Genomic DNA, 23,695 nt, shown 5'->3' with positions numbered 1-23,695 from the left:
GACCTGGTACAGTTTTGAAAGTAGTATTGCATAATAAGGTAAGAATGCAGGCTTTCATGTTAGATTTCCTGGGTGTGAATCTCAGCTCTGCATTTTCTCCCTGTGTGACTTAATTTCTCTCTATTTCATGATAGGAGAATAAAATATTTTTTACTCCACTGGATTGTTAGGAAGATGAACTGAGAATGTTGTACTTAGAGTCCTTAATATATCTTTTAGCAGATGTTAAACACTAACACTAAATGGTAGTGTTTTTATGAAGAGATATTGGACACTTGGAATAAAGGTTTGTGAACTGTTCTAGTATCCCTGTCACAGGTGTGGACAGAAGTTCTTCAGAAGAGGGGGCAGGGAACAGCACTTGTGATGAATGCTGTTAAAAAATATCACACATAGGCTGGCGCCATGGCTCAATAGGCTAATCCTCTGCCTGTGGCCCTGGCACCCCGGGTTCTAGTCCCGGTCGGGGCGCCGGATTCTGTCCCAGTTGCTCCTCTTCCAGTCCAGCTCTCTGCTATTGCCCAGGAGTGCAGTGGAGGATGGCCCAAGTCGTTGGGCCCTGCACCCGCATGGGAGACCAGGAGAAGCACCTGGCTCCTGGCTTCGGATCAGCGCGGTACGCTGGCCACAGTGTGCTGGCCCCAGCAGACATTGGAGGGTGAACCAATGGAAAAAGGAAGACCTTTCTCTCTGTCTCTCTCTCTCACTGTCCACTGTGCCTGTCAAAAAAAAAAAAAAAAAAAAGAAAGAAAAAGAAAGAAAAGAAATATCACACATGTCAGTACATCTCTTTGCTAAGGATTTAGGGAAAATGGATTATGAATACTGTAGAGTTAATTTGAAAATCTAGTACTTTGGTGCCTTCTTAACTAATTTGAAAATGTTGGACCTAACTATTGCGATTGTTGTGTGATGCAAGATTTGTTTTCTATAGTGAATTTAGTAAATATCAGCCCTATTTTGAGTTTAAACTTTTATTTTTAAAATGGAATGTTGGTGATCAAAGTACTTCTTTATGCATATTCTTCTCTGATAAACTTGATTTCCTCAAGAGATCAGAAATCCATTGCATGGGCATTACGCCTAGCATATGAAGTGGTGTTAGAAGTGAGAGAATGTTGGCTTCTGCTGTTCTTAGTCCCCTCTGTATGTTCCTGCACACCAGGCCTGTGTGGGAAATGATAATTTTCATACACATTAAGTGCTATGAGGGATGTATTGAGGGAATAATGTGGAAGCACATTCAGGGATACCTGACGCAGTCCAGGGTGGCTTCCTAAAGGAAGGTCCCGCCTCAGTATGGTCTGACGTGTGAGTAAGAATTAGAGTAGTAAGCAAACCATTTTCAGAAAGAAGGGGAAAATGAGTGATCCAACACTCAAATATGTGGATCAGCAGGTGTGTGCATGTGTGTATGTGCGCGTGTGTGTGTATTTGAGAGCAGCAGTGAGTATTTGGCATCCAGTTTGAGGCAAGGATTGGTTACATGACACTGGGGTCCTGGGCAATCTGTCAGCTTAAAAGCTTGAACTCAATACACCAGGCAGTGGGGAGGGAGGATACCATACACTATACTCAGAATGGTGAGTAAGTAATGTTTGTGTATTTGAAAGCATGATGGCTGTGCTCATGTAAAGGAGTGACTTCAGAAAAGCAGATATTGAAGAGCAGATTATAAGAGTGTCCAGATGAGCGGTGATGGGCACCTGAGAGTGGTAATGGGATAGGGAAGAGGAAATGGGTTGAAGAAACATTTAAGAAGCCAGATGAACAGGGTGTAGTAGTGGACTTGGGTGTGGGAGTGAAAGAAGTCTGGCTGTATAGCAGCCACCTCTAGCTAGAGGATATGCATGTGATCCATTAGTTGTTCAGGTATAAATTAATTTTCCTATATTTATATGGATTACAAAGTTATTCTGTTAGTGATTTTCAGTGTTAATAGATTGTGTCCAGAAAGCATTAATACCATTTCTGTTGTTTGAAATTGTTGAGGCTTTTTTGTGACCTTGAATTTGTTCTATCTTAGAGAAATTCTCATGGACTATTGAAAGGATTGTGTATTGTGCAAATTTCTTAAACATTTTTAATTTCCCTTTTTTGAAAGATTATTTTGTTTTAAAGGTAGAATAGTAGAGAGAGGGAGAGACAGATACAGTGACGGTTTCTCCATACACTGCTTCACTCCCCAGATGTCTAAAAACCCTGGGGCTGGGCCAGGCCAAAGCCGGATCCTGGAATTCCATCCCAGTCTCCCACATCAGTGGCAGGGGAAGTAGTTGGGCCATCTGCTGCTGCTTTCCTCAGGAGTAGAACTGAAAGCAGAGCAGCCAGCCCTCGAACCCCTGCTCACATGGGAAGTTGGTGGTGGCCCACGGCTTAACCTGCCATGCCACAATGCTGCCCCCTATTCCACAGCTGTTTGAACATTTTGTACAAGTGTATCAGATCCCATTGTTCTAAAGTTCAGTTTAAATCTGTTGTTTGTTGATTTTCTGTTTGGATTAGCTGTCTACTTCTGAAAGTAGGATATTAATATATCCTACTATCATTGTATTAGAAGCTATCTCTTTATGTGTGTTAATGTTGCTTTATATGTTGGGATGCTTCAATACAGGTCCATGTATATACTTTCAATTATTCTTCCTCTTGCTGGATTAGACCCTTGGTCATTGCTTGGTGACTTTCCATGCTGTTTTTATGCTTTTGACTAATTTATTTCTTTATTTATTTTTGTATTATTTCAAAGGTCAATAAAGAGATATTTCTTTTTTGATATTTATTAAAACTTTATTTTTTTAAACTTTTATTTAGTAAATATAATTTTCCAAAGTACAGTTTATGGATTACAATGGCTTTCCCCCCCCCATAACTTCCCACCCACCTGTACCCCTCCCATCTCCTGCTCCCTCTCCCTTTCCATTCACATCAAGATTCATTTTCAATTATCTTTATATACAGAAGATCAATTTAGTATATATTAAGTAAAGATTTCATCAGTTTGCACCCACACAGAAACACAAAGTGTGAAATACTGTTTCAGTACTAGTTATAGCATTACTTCACATTGGACAACACATTAAGGACAGAGATCCCACATGAGGAATAAGTACACAGTGACTCCTGTTGTTGACTTAACAATTTGACACTCTTGTTTATGGTGTCAGAAATCTCCCTAGGCTCTAGTCATGAGCTGCCAAGGCTATGGAAGCCTCTTGAGTTCTCTGACTTTGATCTTTTTTAGACAAGGTCATAGTCAAAGTGGAAGTTCTCTCCTCCTCCTCCCTTCAGAGAAAGGTACCTCCTTCTTTGATGGCCCTGTTCTTTCCACTGGGATCTCACTCACAGAGATCTTTCATTTAGGTTTGTGTGTGTGTGTGTGTGTGTGTGTTTTGCCAGAGTGTCTTCACTTTCCCATGATAACAACACTCTCATGGGCTCTTCAGCCAGATATGAATGCCTTAAGGGCTGATTCTGAGGCCAGAGTGCTGTTTAGGACATCTGCCATTCTATGAGTCTGCTGTGTATCCTGCTTCCCATGTTGGATCGTTCTCTCCTTTTTAATTATATCAGTTAGTATTAGCAGACACTAGTCTTGTTTGTGTGATCCCTTTGACTCTTAGACCTATCAGTGTGATCAATTGTGAACTGAAATTGATCACTTGGACTAGTGGGATGGCATTGGTACCTGCCACCTTGATGGGATTGTATGGAATCCCCTGGCACAATTTTAATTCCACCATTTGGGGCAAGTCTGATTAAGCATGTCCCAAATTGTACATCTCCTTTTCTCACCCACTGGTTTACCCCTCAAATTCCCAAAACAGCCAGAGCAAGGGAGCAAGGAACAAAATCTGAGTCTCCTGCGTGGGTGACAGCAACCCATGTGCCCAAGCCATCACGTGCTGCCTCCCACAGTATGCACCAGCAGGATCCTAAAATTACAAGTGGAGATGGGGCTAAAACTGAGGCCCTCTGGTATGGGATAAGGGCATCACATCCAGCAGCATGGAATCACAATGACATTCCTATGTAGTCTGTATTTACTGAGCACTTAGTATGTGCTAGACACTGTCCTACTTATGGTCTATACAGTCAGTGTTCCACTTGTGCCTCACAACAAACCTTCCTGAAGTATATTAAGTGATGCATCCATGCTGCCCTCCTTGTAATCACTGGGACAGCTCACTTGGAAAGCCTGTGTTCAGTCACTTTTTAAAATCAACACTTCCCATTTACTATGTAATTAGCACGTTACAAATATTACCTCATTCAATCCTGACACCAACTTATCAGATTGGTTAGATTATGATATTTCTATTTTGCAATAGGGAAACTGAGTCATGAAAGGGCTTAGTGGCTTACTTGAGATCACATAGCTAGTAGTCAGTAGCCAGAATTCAAACCCAGACAAGTCACATTCCTGCTATTTTCTCACAGCCACTGCATATGTTGTCACTGTGCTTTCTGTTGTTTACTCTGTTGCTACAGAGAGAGGGAGAGAGAGAGAAGGAGAGGTAGGGATAAAGAGAGAGAGAGAAAGAAACAGAGGGAGAGAGAGAGAAAGGTCTTCCATTCAGTAGTTCACCCCCAGTTGGCCACAATGGCCGGAGCTGTGCCTATCCGAAGCCTGGAGCCAGGAGCTAGATGGTTCTTCTGGGTCTCCCACATGGTTTTAGGGGCCCGAGTACTTGGGCCTTCTTTTACTGCTTTCCCAGGCCATGGCAGAGAGCTGGATCAGAAGAGGAGCATCCAAGACTCAAACCAGTGCCCGTATGGGATGCTGGCACTGCAGGCCACAGCTTTACCTGCTACGCCAAGTGCCAGCCCTGAAAGGAGTCTTTCTTGACTCTTAACCCTCCAGGTTTTTTACCTTCAACTTATATCTGCATATTTTTCTCTCTTGGAAAGCATAATGAGTGGCATTATGAAATCTGCCTGGGAGACCAGGTATGTGGTGGTGAAGAGGCAGGACTTGGGACCAGTGAGGGCCTCTGTGGCATTCCCCCCTGGCTATCTAGTATCTTAGAGCAGAGCACCCTGGCCTCAAAGGATTGCCAAGGCCTTGAGACCAGAGAGTCTGATTCCCCCACTCATCTTTCCTTAAATATTTTTTGAGCACCAATGCTATGCCAGGGTACATCCTAGGTATTGAGAGTAAAGCATACAGTAAGACAGACATAGTCCATGCTGCCTGAAGTCAGAATCTAGATGGAGTCATAGTGACAGAATAGGTACAGGTAGACAAGTAAACCTAACAGTGACTGATAGTAACCCTTGTTGTGTTTAACACAACAGGCAACTGGGTGAGTGAAGGCACGATTCCCTACTAGCGCCTGGGTGTGCTAGAATGCAGATTTGGGTGGCCTGTGGGACCAGCTGTAGGCAGAGGCCGAGGCAGAGGAGAAACACTGTAACTACTGAGAAGAAGTTTCTAAGAAATATGGTCAAGTCCTTCTTGCTAAAATAAACATGCTTCTCAGTGCCATGTGTGTGTGTAAATCCACATATTATTGGCTCGACCATGTCTCTACCTAAGAGGCAGTTTGACAATAGAATGAACCCGGTGTTTATAGTCAGATATTCCTAGCTCTTCCATGACCAGGTTCTCAGTTGTTTAAATTCTTTGAGCCTCCCAATACACCCTTCTTCATAGGCGGAAAATATCTACCTCACCAGGATGACTAAGAATATAATGAAGGAATGTGAACCAAGGGCTTAGCACCAGATTGGGCATATTCTTTTTTAATAAATATTTTTTTTTATTCTTAAGGCAGAGATAGAATGGGGGGAAGGAGAGAGGGAGAGAATCTTCAATCCTCTGGATCACTCCACAAATGGTTGGCACTTCCAGGGCTTAGCTAGACTAAAGCAAGGAGATGGTTACTTTTTCTGGGGCTTCCACTTGGATACAGTATCCCAAGGACTTGGGCCATCTTCCACTGCTTTCCCAGGCATATTAGCAGGGAGGTTGATTGAAAGAAAAACAGCCAGGACTTGAGCTAGTGCCTATATGGGATGCTGGCAAGGCAGGCAGAGGCCTTACCTGCTCTGCCACAGTGCTGGCCCCAACTGGGAATATTCTTGAAACAGTACAGATAGCAATGCACTGCCTGGCTCTGCAGAACTTCTTCACCTGTGACATTCATTATGGTCTCAATACCAGCTTGCATCCTTACCCTATCTGGGAGAGTCACCTCTAGATTATATCAGTTTTAAAAAGATTCATTTATTTTTATTTGAAAGACAGGGAGAGGAAGGGTGAAGGGGAGGGATAAGGAAATATCTTCCATTCACTGATTCAATCCCCAAATGACCCCCAACTACTGGGGCTGTTCTAAGCCAAAGGAAGAAGCTGCAATCTCCATCAAGATATTTTATGTGGCTTGCAAGATTACAAGTATTTATGATATCTGCCTTGTTCCTAGGTACCTTAGCAGGGAGCAGCCAGGACTCAAACCATTGCTCCAGAATGGGATGCCAGCACTGCATGTGGCAACTTAGAGCTCTGAGTCACAGCACTGGCCCCCGCTCCCTCTGATCATGCTGTTTTTCTGTTGACTCCTCTGCCCATTCACTGTCTGTGAGATGCTCCCCTCCACATTCATACCTCACCCTTGTACATAGAAACTACATCCTCCCTCCATCTAATTCTACTCTAAGGCAGTAGAGAGGGAGAAGTACCACATTCCAGGAAGGACATCTCACTTCACATATCACCAGGCATGGCCCCTCTCACCCTGTGCCGCAGCCCTTATACCCTACTTTCAGTCCTGGAGCCAATCTGCTGCTGCTCCTTACTGTGCTTTTCCATATAACTCACCTGATGTGCTGTGCCTCAAACTGTGATCACCTCCTCCAAAGATTTCCTAGCCTCTGCTCCCTTCACTGAAACCTGTTTTCTTTGCTGTTTTTACACCTTCTTTATTGCCTATGTACTTGTCTGTTTACTACTTTTCTTTCAAGTGGTAGAAGATTCTCCTACTTAGTCCCATTCCAGTAACTGCCACTTAGTACTATAATAACCAAAATTTATTGACTACCATGTGCAAGATACTCACATTGTTTCAATTCTCATAATGTCTGTTAGTCTCAGAGGTTCCATAGTCTGCTCGAAGTCACAAGTTAATGAGCCACAGAATTAGGATGTGAACCCAGGTAGTTTGGCTCTAGAACCTATGCTCTTAATATCAACATCTAAATTGTTCAATGAATGAATGTATGTTATTTTATGTATATAGGAATGTTATCTGTTGCCATGGGAGTTAATAAATTGGCTGTATAATGAGCATGCTTGTTGTTTGTGAGCTTGATTGGTATGGGTCTAGTTTCCAGCATTAAAGTAGGGAACTCTGATGCCTGCTTTGAGGCCATGCTACCCCAAGAGAGCTCTGTCTGTTCCTCTGTTCTCTATCTCAGGGGGATTCCCAAACCACAGGAATACTATCTTCAGATTGCTCTATGTTATTATGCCAACACATGAGCTCTGGTGTTTGTGTGATCCACAGTGAAATAGGGTTGCAGTACACATTCAAACACTCTCTTCCATCTCTAAGACACAGCTTAATCCAGGCCCCATTTAGTCATTACCATCTGGCCCATGCCAGATCTTGTTCTGAGTGCCATGAAAGAAATTTAAATAAGACCCCCAACCTCCCAATCTAGAGAGACATTGTCTAGTTTGGTGCATTAAGGGGTTATTTGAATGGTTGGAATGGACCAGGATTCCATAACCATTCATTTGTTTTTCTGAAATTAGTGGATGGGCATTCATACAAAAAGTAGTTTAGTTATTCAGCAAAATGAAGATATTGTAATTGCTCTGAATATCCAGGCTGCTGTAGACCACAGCTGATGAGGCACAGAAGTTGGGAGAAAAGTTCAGGAAGAAGGGACAGTGTTTATGGGAGAAATTCAGTGGAAAACATCATGATGAACTATGGAAATCCAATTAACTAGAAATTGCAGGGTGGAAGGGGCAAGTCTCTGAGGCCTTTGCATTGGCTGACACACAGTAGTCACAAGAATCTTTGTTAAAGGCCTGTGGGCTAGAGAGGGAAGACAACATATGTGTGGATCCATTTAGGAGCCTGAAGGGGCCTTGAACTGCACAGTGTTAGTTTACAAGTTCAGCTCAGAAGCTTTGGGGCCACTCAAGTGTTTGACACACTGACATGATCAGTGTGGCCTTTTAACATAGCTCTATATCTAGCAGTGCTGCACATGAGGGGTGGGGACAAGGAAGTTGTAAGGGTATGAGAGCCCATTGAATCTATGCAGGCACTGGTAAGATCTGATTGAGAAGCAGATCTAGGCACTGAGAAGAAAGAATTAAGTGACTAGGGGTGGAGATGCCTCCACACTTGTGATGGAGTCTTTTGCAGTGAGGAAACTTGAAAGTATTGACTTCTTGGGTGTGTAAAATGAGGGAGGGAAGCACTGGCAATTAGTGAAGGGCTTCTCCCAGCAGAGTGAATGACTAGTTCTGTTAGTACAGATTTTCTGTTGCAGCAACGGGTGTGAAAGGTGGTGCAGAAGGAGCCTGGTTGTAGCAGGTGAGTGGACTCCAATGTGACCCAGAGTGGTGGCTGTGGATTTGGCGTTCCATATGAGGCTCACATTTAGCGGATGCTGATGTTTCATGAATGTTGAGTGCACAAATGTAGCGGATTAGAAGTACTATGGGACTAGAATCCACCAACCAAACTCTCCCCATCACTCAGGCAAAGGTAAAGGTATGAGGAAAAAACAATCCAGTAAACACAATTCTGCAAAATATAAACATTTGGAAAACAGAATTGTAAAAAATTCAACTTTTATAATGCCCACTTTAGGCGTCATGGCTACATTTCCATGCATGTAATAAATATATGTGCTTTGATGTGGCCTCAGGGGTTCCTGAAGTATCCACTTTGGCTGGGCAACAAGAGGCATTTTCTCTTTGGGAAAACTGCAGTTATGAGTATTCCTTGTTCCCTAATGCCTTCTGGAGCACCACTTAATCTTGTGGAGAAACTCAGCCAATGTAGCTGTAGAGTTTCTCCAACGTTGAGATATTTCTCTGAAAATCCTAATGAGGTGATTGGGACCCAGGCCTTCTGCACTTTGGCACTGGCATCCTTCTGCCATTTCTGGGTAGTGGCATGTCAGTGCACCCTCCTGGTACCAGCACTCCATGCTGTCACCCCACAATCGCATCCCCATGGCACACCATTGCCTTCCTGGCTCTCTGTCTTCAGGCTCTTGGCCGTGTGCCCAGCTTCTCAGGACCTACCCTGGTACTGGAGTTGCTTGACTCATAGACAGGAAAGACTCCACCTCATGTGGCAAACCTAGAAGGTAAAGAACTGATGAGTGGATTTCACCTTGAATAATAAACTTCTGAAAAAAAGTTGAATGAGTCAGACACAAATTTAAAGCAGATCAAAATCCTCCTGTCAAAAGTGCATTCATTTCTATTAAAGTACTTGAAAATAAACAGTTTATCTGTTTGTCTCTGCACTATGAGTATTCCTGGGACTGTGTGGACAGATGTGTGTTTGGTGTCTGTTGGCTGGTGATATATATGACCTGTTAGTATAATGGTTTCTCCTATTTACCCTTGTATATAAGCCCTTACATCATCCAGAACTCCAGAACCATGAACAGCATCCATCCCTTGCTGGTTAAGTTACAGAACCATCTTTAATACTTGTCATGGGGATCCCTCCCAGGGTCCCTTAGTCCTAGTAGTATGCAAACCATCTGCTGCAATCTTCACAGCTTCTTAACACTAAGAAGAAAATACACTCTCACTCTACTGAGAAGATATGTTGTTAGCTGGTGAAGAGCTAGCAAGACTGTGGGCTGCCAGCTGATCTCTCCCTCCACCAGGGCCAGCTGAAGAGCAGCTCTTACTCCACATGGGGCAAAATTAGAATGAGACTGAGTCTCAGATGTAATGAAAATCTCTCATTTTCTCTGGTTATAGATCCACATTCTCATAATTGCTAGGGGTCCAATAGAGGCATTTGACATATGAGGTGACCTCAAAAATTTATGGAAAAAGTAATTGAAACATTAGTTTAATTGACACAAAACTTTATTATTTTTTAATATCTATATTTTCCATTAATTCTTGAAAAACTTCTCAGAATCATGAATTTAATTATTTATTCCAAAACATCTGAAAACTACCTTTTTCCAGGAACACTTTAAGTAACCACATTTATCATCTCACAACTCTACTTCCCTGTGAAGTCTGAACTTTAAAGAAGCAGTTTGACAAAGGAATGAACCTAATCTTCATTGCCAGATGTTCCTTGTACTTTCACTAGTAGCCACTTGACTTCTTTAGGCCTTACTTAACTCACCTCACCTATAAGCAGGAGGAAAATGTCTATCTTAATAGCATGCCAGAGAATCCAATAAAGGCTTGTGAATGTAGGCTCTAAATATGGCCTGGCATGTCCTTAATACAAGGCAAATAGCATGACTGCTCTGTTCTGAAAATCCTAATCACTTGTGTCATCCCTCATTGCCTCAAGTCCTGGAGTGTACTGCTACTCTAGCTGGGAGGCTCCCTCAAGACACCCTGTGCTTTCTGTGCTTACTGTCTATTACTCTGTCCTCTGCTCCTTCATAATGCTGCCATAGAGGTAATGTAGCCTTAAGAAGACAGGCTAACCTGGACTTCCCTTACCGCAGACAAGAATCAAGCTACTAAAATACAGCCTGACACACAAGTAGCCAACATGTCTGCCAGGAAAATTTGTACCAATTTTAAAGCAGGTCAACAAAATTCAGCATTCAACAAATTTTCATTCTCCATGAATAGCATCACTTAAATGTAGAAATAGAGTATAGTAATGAAAGAGGAAATTAGGATCTCAGACCTAGGGAAAAAACATCCACAGATACGAAACCAATTGCTGCCAATTGGGGAATGAACCTCTCTCTCTCTCTCTCCTCTCTGTGTAAATAAATAAATAAATCTTTAAAAAAGAACAAAATGACTGATATGAAATTAATATCAAGGAATTGAAAATGGTTATTGTTCTTTTGTTACTGTTCTATTTTTGTCTTGTTAAAGATTAAGGTAAAACATAAACATAATGACAGAAATAGAAAATGTAAAAAGAATAAAAGCATATAGAATTTTGGATGCTAAAAATTCATGGTAAGAAAAAAATGAATGTTGTCAGCAATGAAGACACAAGCATTGATGAATCTTAACATACTTCAATAGGGATTATCCAGGCTGACATAGCAAAATACAATAAAAGCAAAATAGTGGAAAAAGCAATTTCCCAGTGGAAAAAGCGATTCTTTAACACACATGCACTCGATCTCAGAAAGAGAGAAATGGAGCAATATGACTATATTCAAAGAATTAATGAAAGAATGATTTCCAATTTCCAGAAAATAATAAACCTTTAGAGCAAAAAATTTTGATGTATCCAAAGAAGGTTGAACAAAAAGAACCCTACATCAAGGCATATCATAATCAAATTATGCATCAAACCACTCATATGAATAGACATAGGTAATAAAAGATAGTGTACATAGAATACAAGTAGAGTATTTACAGGGGTTTTGTCAGAGATACACAAAGACCAGAACCAATAAAATTTCAATAAATATCAAAAGAAAAAAATCTGTCCAGATAAATTCTATAATCAATGAAAATCTCCGTCAAAACTGAAGGAAAATACAGACTTTTTCACATAAACGTAAGCTGATTATTGTGCACTGGTAGATCTGCCCTATAAAAGTGTTCTAGAAATTTCCATGTCAATTTTCCAGTATTCACATTAAAAGGAGAAATAGATAAGATTAATTTCCATTTTTTAACCCAGAATATACTAATCTTCATTTCTACATTTCCATTGCTTTTTCATATGTAACCAGGCACACGCAGAGCAATTAAAGATTGCCTGCTTTTAAGTTTTCAAATGTGGATGTGTTTTTCATATAAAATATGTTCTTGATTATTTCTAAATAACTATTCATCTGACCTAGCATGACCTTGTTGAATAGAAAGTCCTGTCCCCATCATTCTGCTGTGCTTTTGTGTCTTGAAGTGTGTCTATCTGTGCAATCTGTCCACGCTTGTGCCAACATTACGCTATTTCAGCTAACCATAATTATTATAATAAATATTGATATGGGCCAGTGCCGTGGCTCAATAGGCTAATCCTCTGCCTGTGGCACCGGCGAGCAGGGTTCTAGTCCCAGTTGGGGCACTGGATTCTGTCCCGGTTGCCCCTCTTCCAGTCCAGCTCTCTGCTGTGGCCTGGGAGTGCAGTGGAAGATGGCCCAAGTGCGTGGGCCCTGCACCGCATGGGAGAACAGGAGAAGCACCTGGCTCCTGGTTTCGGATCAGCGCAGTGTGCCGGCTGCAGCGCACCGGCCGCAGCGGCCATTGGGGGGTGAACCAACGTTAAAGGAAGACCTTTCTCTCTGTCTCTCTCTCTCACTGTCCACTCTGCCTGTCTCAAAAAAATATTGATATCTAGGGAACTAATACCTACTTAAGAAAGTCTTGATAATAAGCTTTTCATCTTAGAAAAAAAGATGTTTGTATTCTGATTGGGTTTATATTGAGTCCATAAGTTTTTTTTTTATTTGACAGAGTTAGTGAGAGATAGAGACAGAAATAAAGGTCTTCCTTCCATTGGTTCACCCCCCAAATGGCCGCCATGACCGGAGCTAAGCTGATCTTAAGCCAGAAGCCAGGAGTTTCCTCCTGGTCTCCCATGTGGGTACAGAGGCCCAAGCACCTGGGCCATCCTCCACTGCCCTCTTGGGCTACAGCAGAGAGCTGGACTGGAAGAGGAGCAAACGGGACTAGAATCCGGCACCCACATGGGATGCTGGCGCCACAGGCGGAGGATTGACCAAGTGAGCCTCAGCGCTGGCCCTGAGTCAATCAGTTTTGAGGAGAGGGGATAAAAATACTATCTGTTCTTCTGATGCTGTCATCTGGGTAGGAACTGGATATGTTCATGCCATTTAGACTCTGCTACCTTTCACATTGTGGGACATAAGATGCAGATAGGGAGGCTTATCCTTGGGAGGTTAGATCAGAACACAGTGGGTGGCCCCTCCTTTCGTGGAGTCAAAAAAAGAAAGAAAAAGGAAAGAAAACAGCTTTGACTCTCCACTTGTAACAGTGGCCTGGTGTCCCAACGCTTGTCAGGGGTCACCCTTACTCAAAATCCTTTGAAACCAAGACATCCCAACAGGACTTTCTCTGCACCAGAGCAGATTATAGGAATTCTGTTCCAGGTTCTTTACCTTCTCTGTCATTAGTCCTGCTCTCAGCTCTGTGATTTGCTTTCCCTGAGTAGCCACTTGTAGGCCTGGGGGTTCCTGAAGGCTGATTCATCAGGCAAGAGAGAAAGTGCAGAGTCTGTTTGGAAAAAGCACATCATCATTGATACCTCTGGTTCTGAAAAGGATTAACAGTTGAGGATGAAGCTAAAATAGATATAGTGGTATAATAACCAGGATCTTGTCATCAGGAAAAGGATCCCGTAATTATCTGAGCTGACACTATAGGCTGTTCATCAGCTGGCCATCCTCTCACATTCTCTTTACTCACCAGGCTAGGCTGCTGGGAAGCCACTGTCCTCTCTTCTGAACTGTGCCAGAACTGCCAAGGCTCTTAGAGAAGGTAAGATCTCAAAGTAAGATCTGTGAATCCCCAGGTCTGGGCTGGGGTAGGTGTCCGTGGAGAACAGAGTCCAGAGGACTAGTAAGAGGGGCTGGGAGGAGGAGTCGGGGCCCAGACAGAGGAGAAGCAGGAAAGGGGAGCCAGACGAACAGGGCGGTGAGTGGGTGACTTGGAGGGAACAGAGGCCAGGGTGCGCTTGGAAGTCTTGGAGGAAGGAATGTCCTTGTGGGAAGAGCTGTTGGTCAGAGCAGGGAGACGGGCAGGGCAGGCAGCTGAAGATTTCTTGTGCTGGAGGACAGGCTTAGGTTTGTCAGAGGGAGGAGCCAGGTGAGGCAGGCAGGTTGGAAAGCGGGAATCTGAAGGAGTCGGAGGGTGAGGCTGAGGTTGACGTGGAAAAAGTGGAGGTAATTTTTTCGTCATTTTGGACAAAAATGCTTCTAGTTACACATCTGACCAAAGTGAATCAAAATGAGTAACTGGACATATGCCCAGGCCCACGCCCACATTTATCTCCTACACCATCCCCCAGGTTATTGCATCACAGAATACCTATTATGATGTGTGCATGTCCCTCCCCACTTGAGATTCATCCCACTAAGGACATAACCCCATGGTGCAGCTGAGAGTCATCATGACAAATATTAACCTCTGCCCTTAGAATTGGATGCACTTTTGTACAAAAGACAGACTATTGAACTGGAGATCATATGGATGCCACCATCACAGGCAGCAGTTTAAACCATGGTACCATAACACAGGCCCTTCTTTCAAATTAGGTGGCCAGTTATACTTCACTTAATTTTGTATTCTGACTTTCTTGTGCCTTGACATCATTTTGTCAATGTCTGGAATACATTCTTATGATCATTGTATATTTGCTTTTTTTCACCCCTTTCCAGAGGAATAACACTCAAATATGATCTTTCCTGATGTTTTCATGTCACAGAGTTCGTAAGCTTTTCAATCATCATTTTGACCTCTTTTGTTGTTTCATTAGCAACTTTGAATCTTATGACCATGAAAAACTTTAATCTCTAATGAGGAGATAAGCAATCCATGTGGGTATATCCTTCATGTCTCATATTTTCTTTACCTTTATACAGCACCTTCTGGGAGCTAACAAGAGACATCTCTTTTTTCTTTTTTTAAAATTTTATTTAGTAAATATAATTTTCCAAAGTACAGTTTATGGATTACAATGGCTTCCCCCCCAATAATTTCCCTCCCACCCACACCCCTCCCATCTCCTGCTCCCTCTCCCCTTCCATTCACATCAAGATTCATTTTCAATTATTTTTATATACAGAAGATCAATTTAGTATATATTAAGTAAAGATTTCATCAGTTTTCACCCACACAGAAACACAAAGTGTGAAATACTGTTTCAGTACTAGTTATAGCATTACTTCACATTGGACAACACATTAAGGACAGATACCACATGAGAAGTAAGTACACAGTGACTCCTGTTGTTGACTTAACAATTTGACACTCTTGTTTATGGTGTCAGAAATCTCCCTAGGCTCTAGTCATGAGTTGCCAAGGCTATGGAAGCCTTTTGAGTTCGCTGACTTCGATCTTATTCCGACAGGGTCATAGTCAAAGTGGAAGTTCTCTCCTCCCTTCAGAGAAAGGTACCTCCTTCTTTGATGGCCCAGTTCTTTCCACTGGGATCTCACTCGCAGAGATCTTTCCTTTAGGTCTTCTTCCTCCTCCTCCTCCTCCTCCTCCTCCTCCTCCTCCTCCTCCTCCTCCTCCTCCTCCTCCTCCTCCTCCTCTTCTTCTTCTTCTTCTTCTTCTTCTTCTTCTTCTTCTTCTTCTTTCAGAGTGACTTGGCTTTCCATGCCTAAAATACTCTCATGGGCTCTTCAGCCAGATATGAATGTCTTAAGGGCTGATTCTGAGGCCAGAGCGCTATTTAGGACATCTGCCATTCTATGAGTCTGCTGTGTATCCCGCTTCCCATGATGGATCGTTCTCTCCCTTTTTGATTCTACAGTTAGTATTACCAGACACTAATCTTGTTTGTGTGATCCCTTTGACTCTTAGACCTATCAGTGTGATCAATTGTGAACTGAAATTGATCACTTGGACTAGTGAGATGGCATTGGAACATGCCACCTTGATGGGATTGTATTGGAATCCCCTGGCACAATTCTAACTCCACCATTTGGGGCAAGTCTGATTAAGCATGTCTCAAATTGTACATCTCCTCTGTCTCTTATTCCCACTCTTATATTTAACAGGGATCACTTTTCAGTTAAAATTTAACACCTAAGAATAATTGTGTGTTAATTACAGAGTTCAACAAATAATACTAGAACAAAAAAATACTAACATGGATAAAGTATTACATTGTACATCAACAGTAAGCACAAGAGCTGATCAAGTCACTGTTTCTCATAGTGTCCATTTCACTTCAACAGGTTTCCCATTTGCTGCTCAGTTAGTTGTAGCCAATCAGAGAGAACATATGATATTTGTCCCTTTGGGACTGGCTTAATTCACTCAGAATGATGTTTTCCAGATTCATCCATGTTGTTGTAAATGACCGGATTTCATTGTTTTTGACTGCTTATAGTATTCTATAGAGTACATGTCCCATAATTTCTTTATCCAGTCTACTGTTGATGGGCATTTGGGTTGGTTCCAGGTCCCATAAGTTTTGGTATGTTGTGCTGTTATCCTCATTTACTTCCAGAAAATTCTTGATTTCTCTTTTAATTTCTTCTATAACCCATTGTTCATTCAGGAGCATGTTGTTGAATCTCCATGTGTTTGCATATGCTCTAGGGATTCCTGAATTGCTAATTTCCAACTTCATTCCTTTATGGTCTGAGAAGCTGCATCGTATGATTCTAATTCTTTTGAGTTTGCTGAGACTTGCTTTATGGCCTAGTAGGTGGTCAATCCTAGAGAAGGTTCCATGTACTGCTGAGAAGAATGTAAATGCTTTATGTGTAGGATAAAATGTTCTGTAGATATCTGTTAGATCCATTTGGGCTATAGTGTCGTTTAAATCTACTGTCTCCTTGTTGATCTTCTGTCCTGTTTATCTATCTATTTCTGAGAGTGGAGTATTGAAGTCCCCCAGTACTATTGTATTGGGGTCTAAGTCTCCCTTTAAGTCCCTTAACAAATCTTTTATTTTTTTTTTAGTAACAACTTTTTTTAAACTTTTATTTAATAAATATAAATTTCCAAAGTACAATTTTTGGATTATAGCGGTTTTTCCCCCATATAACCTCCCTCCCACCCACAACTATCCCATCTCCCACTCCCTCTCCCATCCCATTCACATCAAGATTCATATTGAATTATCTTTATATACAGAAAATCAACTTAGTATATACTAAGTAAAGATTTCAACCGTTTGCACCCACACAGACACAAAGTATAAAGTAGTGTTTGAGTACTAGTTATAGCATTAAATCTCAATGTACAGTACACTAAGGACAAAGATCCTACATGAGGAGTAAGTGCACAGTGACTCCTGTTGTTGACTTAACAAATTGACACTCTTGTTTATGGCATCAGTAATCACCCTAGGCTCTTTGTTATGAGCTTCCAAGGCTATGGAAGCCTTTTTTTTTTTTGACAGGCAAAGTGGACAGTGAGAGAGAGACAGAGAGAAAGGTCTTCCTTTGCCATTGGTTCACCCTCCAATGGCCACCGCGGAGGGCATGCTGTGGCCAGTGTACTGCGCTGATCCGAAGCCAGGAGCCAGGTACTTCTCCTGGTCTCCCATGTGGGTGCAGGGCCCAAGCACTTGGACCATCCTTCACTGCACTCACTGGCCACAGCAGAGGGCTGGCCTGGAAGAGGGGCAACCAGGACAGAATCCGGCGCCCCAACCGGGACTAGAACCCGGTGTGCTGGTGCCGCAAGGTGGAGGATTAGCCTAGTGAGCCACGGCGCCAGCCTATGGAAGCCTTTTGAGTTTGCCAACTCTGATCTTATTAGACAAGGCCATAGTCAAAGTGGAACTTTTCTCCTCCATTCAGAGAAAGGTACCTCCTTTGATGGCCTGTTCTTTCTGCTGGGATTTCTTTTTTTTTTTTTTTTTTTTTTTTTTTTTTTTTATCTTTTATTTAATGAATATAAATTTCCAAAGTACGACTCATGGGTTACAATGGCTTCCCCCCCCCATACCGTCCCTCCCACCAACAACCCTCCCCTTTCCCACTCCCTCTCCCCTTCCATTCACATCAAGATTCATTTTCGATTATCTTAATATACAGAAGATCAGCTTAGTATACCTTAAGTAAGTATTTCAACAGTTTGCTCCCACACAGAAACATAAAGTGAAAAATAATAGATGATTTTTTTAAAATGATGATGAAATCAGATCAGACCTATTGTCATGTTTAATCCCAGTGAGAGTCAAGTTGGGAATTGAAAATTTCTTTCTTTTTTTTTTTTTTTTTACAGAAGATCAGTTTAGTGTACATTAAGTAAAGATTTCAGTCGTTTGCACCCCCATAGAAACACAAAGTGAAATATACTGTTTGAGTACTCGTTATAGCATTAAGCCTCAGTGTACAGCACGTTAAGGACAGAGATCCTACATGAGGAGTAAGTGCACAGTGACTCCTGTTGTTGACTTTACCAATTGACACTCCTGTTTATGGCATCAGTAATCTCCCTATGCACCAGTCTTGAGTTTCCAAGGCTATGGAAGCCCCTTGAGTTCTCCGACTCTTATCTTGTTTAGACAAGGTCATAGTCAAAATGGAGGTTCTCTCCTCCCTTCAGAGAAAGGTACCTCCTTCTTTGAAGACCTGTTCTTTCCACTGGGATCTCACTCACAGAGATCTTTCATTAGGGTCTTTTTTTTTTTTTTTGCCAGTGTCTTGGCTTTCCATTCCTGAAATACTCTCATGGGCTTTTCAGCCAGATCCGAATGCCTTTAGGGCTGATTCTGAGGCCAGAGTGCTGTTTAAGACATCTGCCATTCTATGAGTCTGCTGCGTATCTCACTTCCCATGTCGGATCACTCTCCCCTTTATTTATTCTATCGGTTAGTGTTACCAGGTACTAGACTTGTTTATGTGCTGCCTTTGACTCTTAGTCCTTTCATTATGATCAATTGTGAACTGAAATTGATCACTTGGAATAGTGAGATGGCATTGGTACATGCCACCTTGATGGGATTAAATTGGAATCCCCTGGTATGTTTCTAACTCTACCATTTGGGGCAAGTCAGCTTGAGCATGTCGCAAATTGTACATCTCTTCCCTCTCTTATTCCCACTTTTATGTTTAACAGGGATCACATTTCAGTTAATTTTCAACACTTAAGAATAACTGTGTATTAATTACAGAATTAAACCAGTCATATTAAGTAGAACAGACAAAAAAAACTACTAAGAGGGATAATGTATTAAGTTGTTCATTAACAGTCAGGGTTATGCTGATCCAGTCACCGTTTCTCACAGTGTCGATTTCACTTCAACAGGTTTCCTTTTTGGTGTTCAGTCAGTTGTCACCGATCAGGGAGAACATATGGTTTTTTTGGGACTGGCTTATTTCACTCAGCATGATGTGTTCCAGATTCCTCCATGTTGTTGCAAATGACTGGATTTCATTGTTTCTTACTGCGGTATAGTATTCTAAAGAGTACATATCCCATAATTTCTTTATCCAGTCTACCGTTGATGGGCATTCAGGTTGGTTCCAGGTCTTGGCTATTGTGAATTGTGATGCAATAAACATTAGGGTGCAGACCACTTTTTTGTTTGCCAATTTAAATTCCTTTGTGTAAATTCCAAGGAGTGGGACGGCTGGGTTGTATGGTAGGGTTATCTTCAGGTTTCCGAGGAATCTCCAGACTGACTTCCATAGTGGCTTGACCAGTTTGCATTCCCACCAACAGTGGGTTAGTGTCCCTTTTTCCCCACATCCTCGCCAGCATCTGTTGTTGTTAGATTTCTGCATGTGAGCCATTCTAACCGGGGTGAGGTGAAACCTCATTGTGGTTTTGATTTGCATTTCCCTGATTGCTAGTGATCTTGAACATTTTTTCATGTGCCTGTTGGCCATTTGGATTTCCTCTTTTGAAAAATGTCTATTGAGGTCCTTGGCCCATCTCTTAATTGGGTTGTTGGTTTTGATCTTGTGGAGTTTCTTGATTTCTTTGTAGATTCTAGTTATCAACTTTTTTCTGTTGCATAGTTGTCTCTTCACTCTCCTGACTGTTTCTTTTGCAGTACAGAAAATTCTCAATTTGATGCAATCCCAAATGTTAACTTTGGCTTTTACTGCCTGTGCCTCCAGGGTCTTTTCTAGGGAGTGTTTGCCGGTACCTGTATCTTGTAGGGTTTCTCCAATGCTCTCTAATTATTTGATGGTGTCAGGTCATAGATTTAAGTCTTTAATCCATGTTGAGTGGATTTTTGTGTAAGGTGTAAGGTAGGGGTCTTGCTTCATGGTTCTGCACGTGGAAATCCAATTTTCCCAGCACCATTTATTGAATAGACTGTCCTTGCTCCAGGGATTGGTTTTAGATCCTTGATCAAATATAAGTTGGCTGTAGATGTTTGGATTGATTTCTGGTATTTCTATTCTGTTCAATTGGTTTATCTATCTGTTTCTGTACCACTACCATGCTGTTTGATAACAACTGCCCTATAGTAGGTCCTGAAATCTGGTATTGTGATGCCTCTGGCTTTGTTTTTGTTGTGCAAGATTGCTTTAGCTATCGAGGACTCCTGTGTCTCCATATGAATTTCAGCACCATTTTTTCTAGATCTGAGAAGAAGGTCTTCGGTATCTTGATTGGGATTGCATTGAATCTCTAAATTGCTTTTGGGAGAATGGACATTTTGATGATATTGATTCTTCCAATCCATGAGCATGGAAGATTTTTCCATTTTTTGGTATTCTCTTCTATTTCTCTCATTAAGGTTTTGTAATTTTCACCGTAGAGATCTTTAACGTCCTTGGTTAAGTTTATTCCAAGGTATTTGTTTTTGTAGCTATTGTGAATGGGATTGATCTTAGAAGTTCTTTCTCAACCGTGGCATTGCCTGTGTATACAAAGGTTGTTGATTTTTGTGCACTGATTTTATATCCTGCCACTTTGCCAAACTCCTCTATGAGTTCCAATAGTCTCTTAGTAGAGTTCTTTGGGTCCCCTAAATAAAGAATCATGTCATCTGCAAAGAGGGATAGTTTGAGTTCTTCCTTCCCAATTTGTATCCCTTTAACTTCTTTTTCTTGCCTAATAGCTCTGGCTAAGACTTCCAGAACTATATTGAATAGCAGTGGTGAGAGTGGGCATCCCTGTCTGGTACCAGATCTCAGTGGAAATGCTTCCAACTTTTCTCCATTCAATAGGATGTTGGCCGTGGGTTTTCATAAATTGCTTAGATTGTATTGAGGAATGTTCCTTCCAAACCCAGTTTGCTTAGAGTTTTCATCATGAAAGGGTTTTGTATTTTATCAAATTCTTTCCCTGCGTCTATTGAGATAATCATATGGTTTTTCTTCTACAGTCTGTTAATGTGGTGTATCACGTTGATTGTTTTGTGCACATTAAACCATCCCTGCATACCAGGGATAAATCCCACTTGGTCTGGGTGGATGATCTTTCTGATGTGTTGTTGCATTCTATTGGCGAGAATTTTATTGAGGATTTTTGCATCTATGTTCATCAGGGATATTGGTCTGTAATTCTCTTTCAGTGCTGCATCTTTTTCCGGCTTAGGAATTAAGGTGATGCTGGCTTCATAGAAAGAATTTGGGAGGATTCCCTCTTTTTTGATTGTTCTGAATAGTTTGAGAAGAATTGGAGTCAGTTCTTCTTTAAATGTCTGGTAGAATTCAGCAGTGAATCCATCTGGTCCTGGGCTTTTCTTTGTTGGGAGGGCCTTTATTACTGTTTCAATTTCTGTCTCAGTTATAGGTCTGTTTAGGTTTTCGATGTCTTCCTGGTTCAATTTAGGTAGATTGCATGTGTCCAGGAATCTATCCGTTTCTGATAGGTTTCCCTGTTTGCTGGCATACAAGTCCTTGTAGTAATTTCTGATGATTCTTTTTATTTCTGTGGTGTCTGTTGTTACGTTTCCTTTTTCATCTCTGATTTTATTGATTTGGGTCTTTTCTCTTCTTTTTTTAGTTAGTTGGGCCAATGGGGTGTCAATTTTGTTTATTTTTTCAAAAAACCGGCTCCTCGTTTGGCTGATTTTTGGTAATTTTTTTATTCAATCCTGTTGATTTCTCTGATTTTAATTATTTCTCTTCTCCTACTAGATTTGGGTCTGCTTTGCTGTAGGTTTTCTAGATCCTTGAGGTGAATTGAAAGCTCATCTATTTGGTGCCTTTCCAATTTCTTGATGTAGGCACCTATTGATATAAACGTTCCTCTTAACTCTTCTTTTGCTGTATCCCATAAGTTTTGGTATGTTGTGCTGTTATCCTCATTTACTTCCAGAAAATTTTTTGATTTCTCTTTTAATTTCTTCTATGACCCATTGTTCATTCAGGAGCATGTTGTTCAATCTCCATTTGTTTGTGAATGCTCTAGGGATTCCTGAGTTGCTAATTTCCAACTTCATTCCTTTATGGTCTGAGAAGCTGCATCGTATGATTCTAATTCTTTTGAGTTTGCTGAGACTTGCTTTATGGCCTAGTATGTGGTCAATCCTAGAGAAGGTTCCATGTACTGCTGAGAAGAATGTAAAATCTTTAGCTGTAGGAGTGAAAGTTCTGTATATATCTGTTAGATCCATTTGGGTTATAGTGTCGTTTAAATCTACTGTATCCTTGTTGATCTTCTGTCCTGTTGATCTGTTTCTGAGAGTGGAGTATTGAAGTCCCCCAGTACTATTGTATTGGGGTCTAAGTCTCCCTTTAAGTCCATTAACAAATCTTTTAGATAAACCGGTGCCCTGTAGTTAGGTGCATATACATTGATAATTGTTATATTTTCTTGTTGTATTGATCCCTTAATCATTATATAGTGTCCCTCTTTGTCACTCTTAACAGTTTTTGTGGTAGAGTTTATGTTGTCCGATATTGAGATGGCTACGCCCGCTCTTTTTTCATTTCTGTTGGCATGGTATATCTTTTTCCAGCCTTTCACTTTCAGTCTGTATGGATCTTTGTTGGAAAGATGCGTTTCTTGTAAGCAGCAAATAGATGGGTTTTGTTCCTTAACCCAATCAGCCAATCTGTGTCTTTTAAGTGGACAGGTCAGGCCATTCACGTTAAATGTGACTAATGATAAGTGGTAACTTTGCCCTGCCATTTGCCAAAGATAAGTTCTAATATATGCTTTGAATTCCCTGTGATCTTTTGCTGTGAGGTTTCCTTCCTTGGTTTCCTTCCTTTACCTTCTTTCATATTGATGTCCGTGTTTCTGTGTTTCTGTGTGTAACACATCTTTAAGCATCTTTTGCATGGCTGGACGAGTGGCAACAAATTCTTTCAATTTCTGTTTGCTATGAAAAGTCTTTATTTCACCTTCATTCACAAATGATAGCTTTGCAGGATATAATATTCTGGGCTGGCAGTTGTTCTCTCTTAGTACCTGGGCTATATCTCGCCATTCCCTCCTAGCTTGTAGAGTTTCTGATGAGAAGTCAGCTGTGAGTCTGATTGGAGATCCTCTGAGAGTAATCTGACGTTTCTCTCTTGCACATTTTAGGATCTTTTCTTTATGTTTCACTGTGGAGAGTTTAATTACAACGTGTCGTGGTGAGGATCTCTTTTGGTTGTGTTTATTAGGGGTTCTGTGAGCTTCCTGTACTAGGATTTCTCTGTCCTTCTCCAAACCTGGGAAATTTTCTGCTAGTATCTCACTAAAAAGGCCTTCTAATCCTTTCTCCCTCTCCATGCCTTCCGGAACTCCTAGAACCTGAATGTTGGGTTTTTAATAGTATCCTGAAGATTCCCAACAATATTTTTTAGATTTCTAATTTCCTCTTCTTTTCTTTGGTTTGACTGTATATTTTCCTGTTCTCTGTCTTCTAAGTCCGATATTCTCTCTTCTGCTTCACTCATTCTGTTTTTAAGGCTCTCTAATGTGTTTGTCATTTGA

The 23,695-nt window shown here is 41.3% G+C and overlaps 1 protein-coding gene across 1 annotated transcript in view; it reads left to right on the top strand.

Annotated features, from left to right (window-relative positions):
• The window catches only part of LOC100345762 (spermatogenesis-associated protein 31A3), a 75,365-nt gene extending 67,513 nt beyond the window's left edge, over positions 1-7,852 (top strand). Inside the window, exon 4 of the mRNA XM_089304917.1 lies at positions 7,757-7,852. Within this exon, the coding sequence (XP_089161043.1) occupies positions 7,757-7,852 (96 nt within the window). The remainder of the gene's footprint in view (positions 1-7,756) is intronic.
• Positions 7,853-23,695: the final 15,843 nt, after the last annotated feature.

Source organism: Oryctolagus cuniculus, chromosome 10, assembly GCF_051225735.1.
Source record: "Oryctolagus cuniculus isolate XC-2025 breed Fujian yellow rabbit chromosome 10, ASM5122573v1, whole genome shotgun sequence".
Lineage (NCBI taxonomy): Eukaryota > Metazoa > Chordata > Mammalia > Lagomorpha > Leporidae > Oryctolagus > Oryctolagus cuniculus.
Note: the sequence above shows the minus strand (reverse complement) of the source record. Positions and strands in the feature narration are given on the sequence as shown.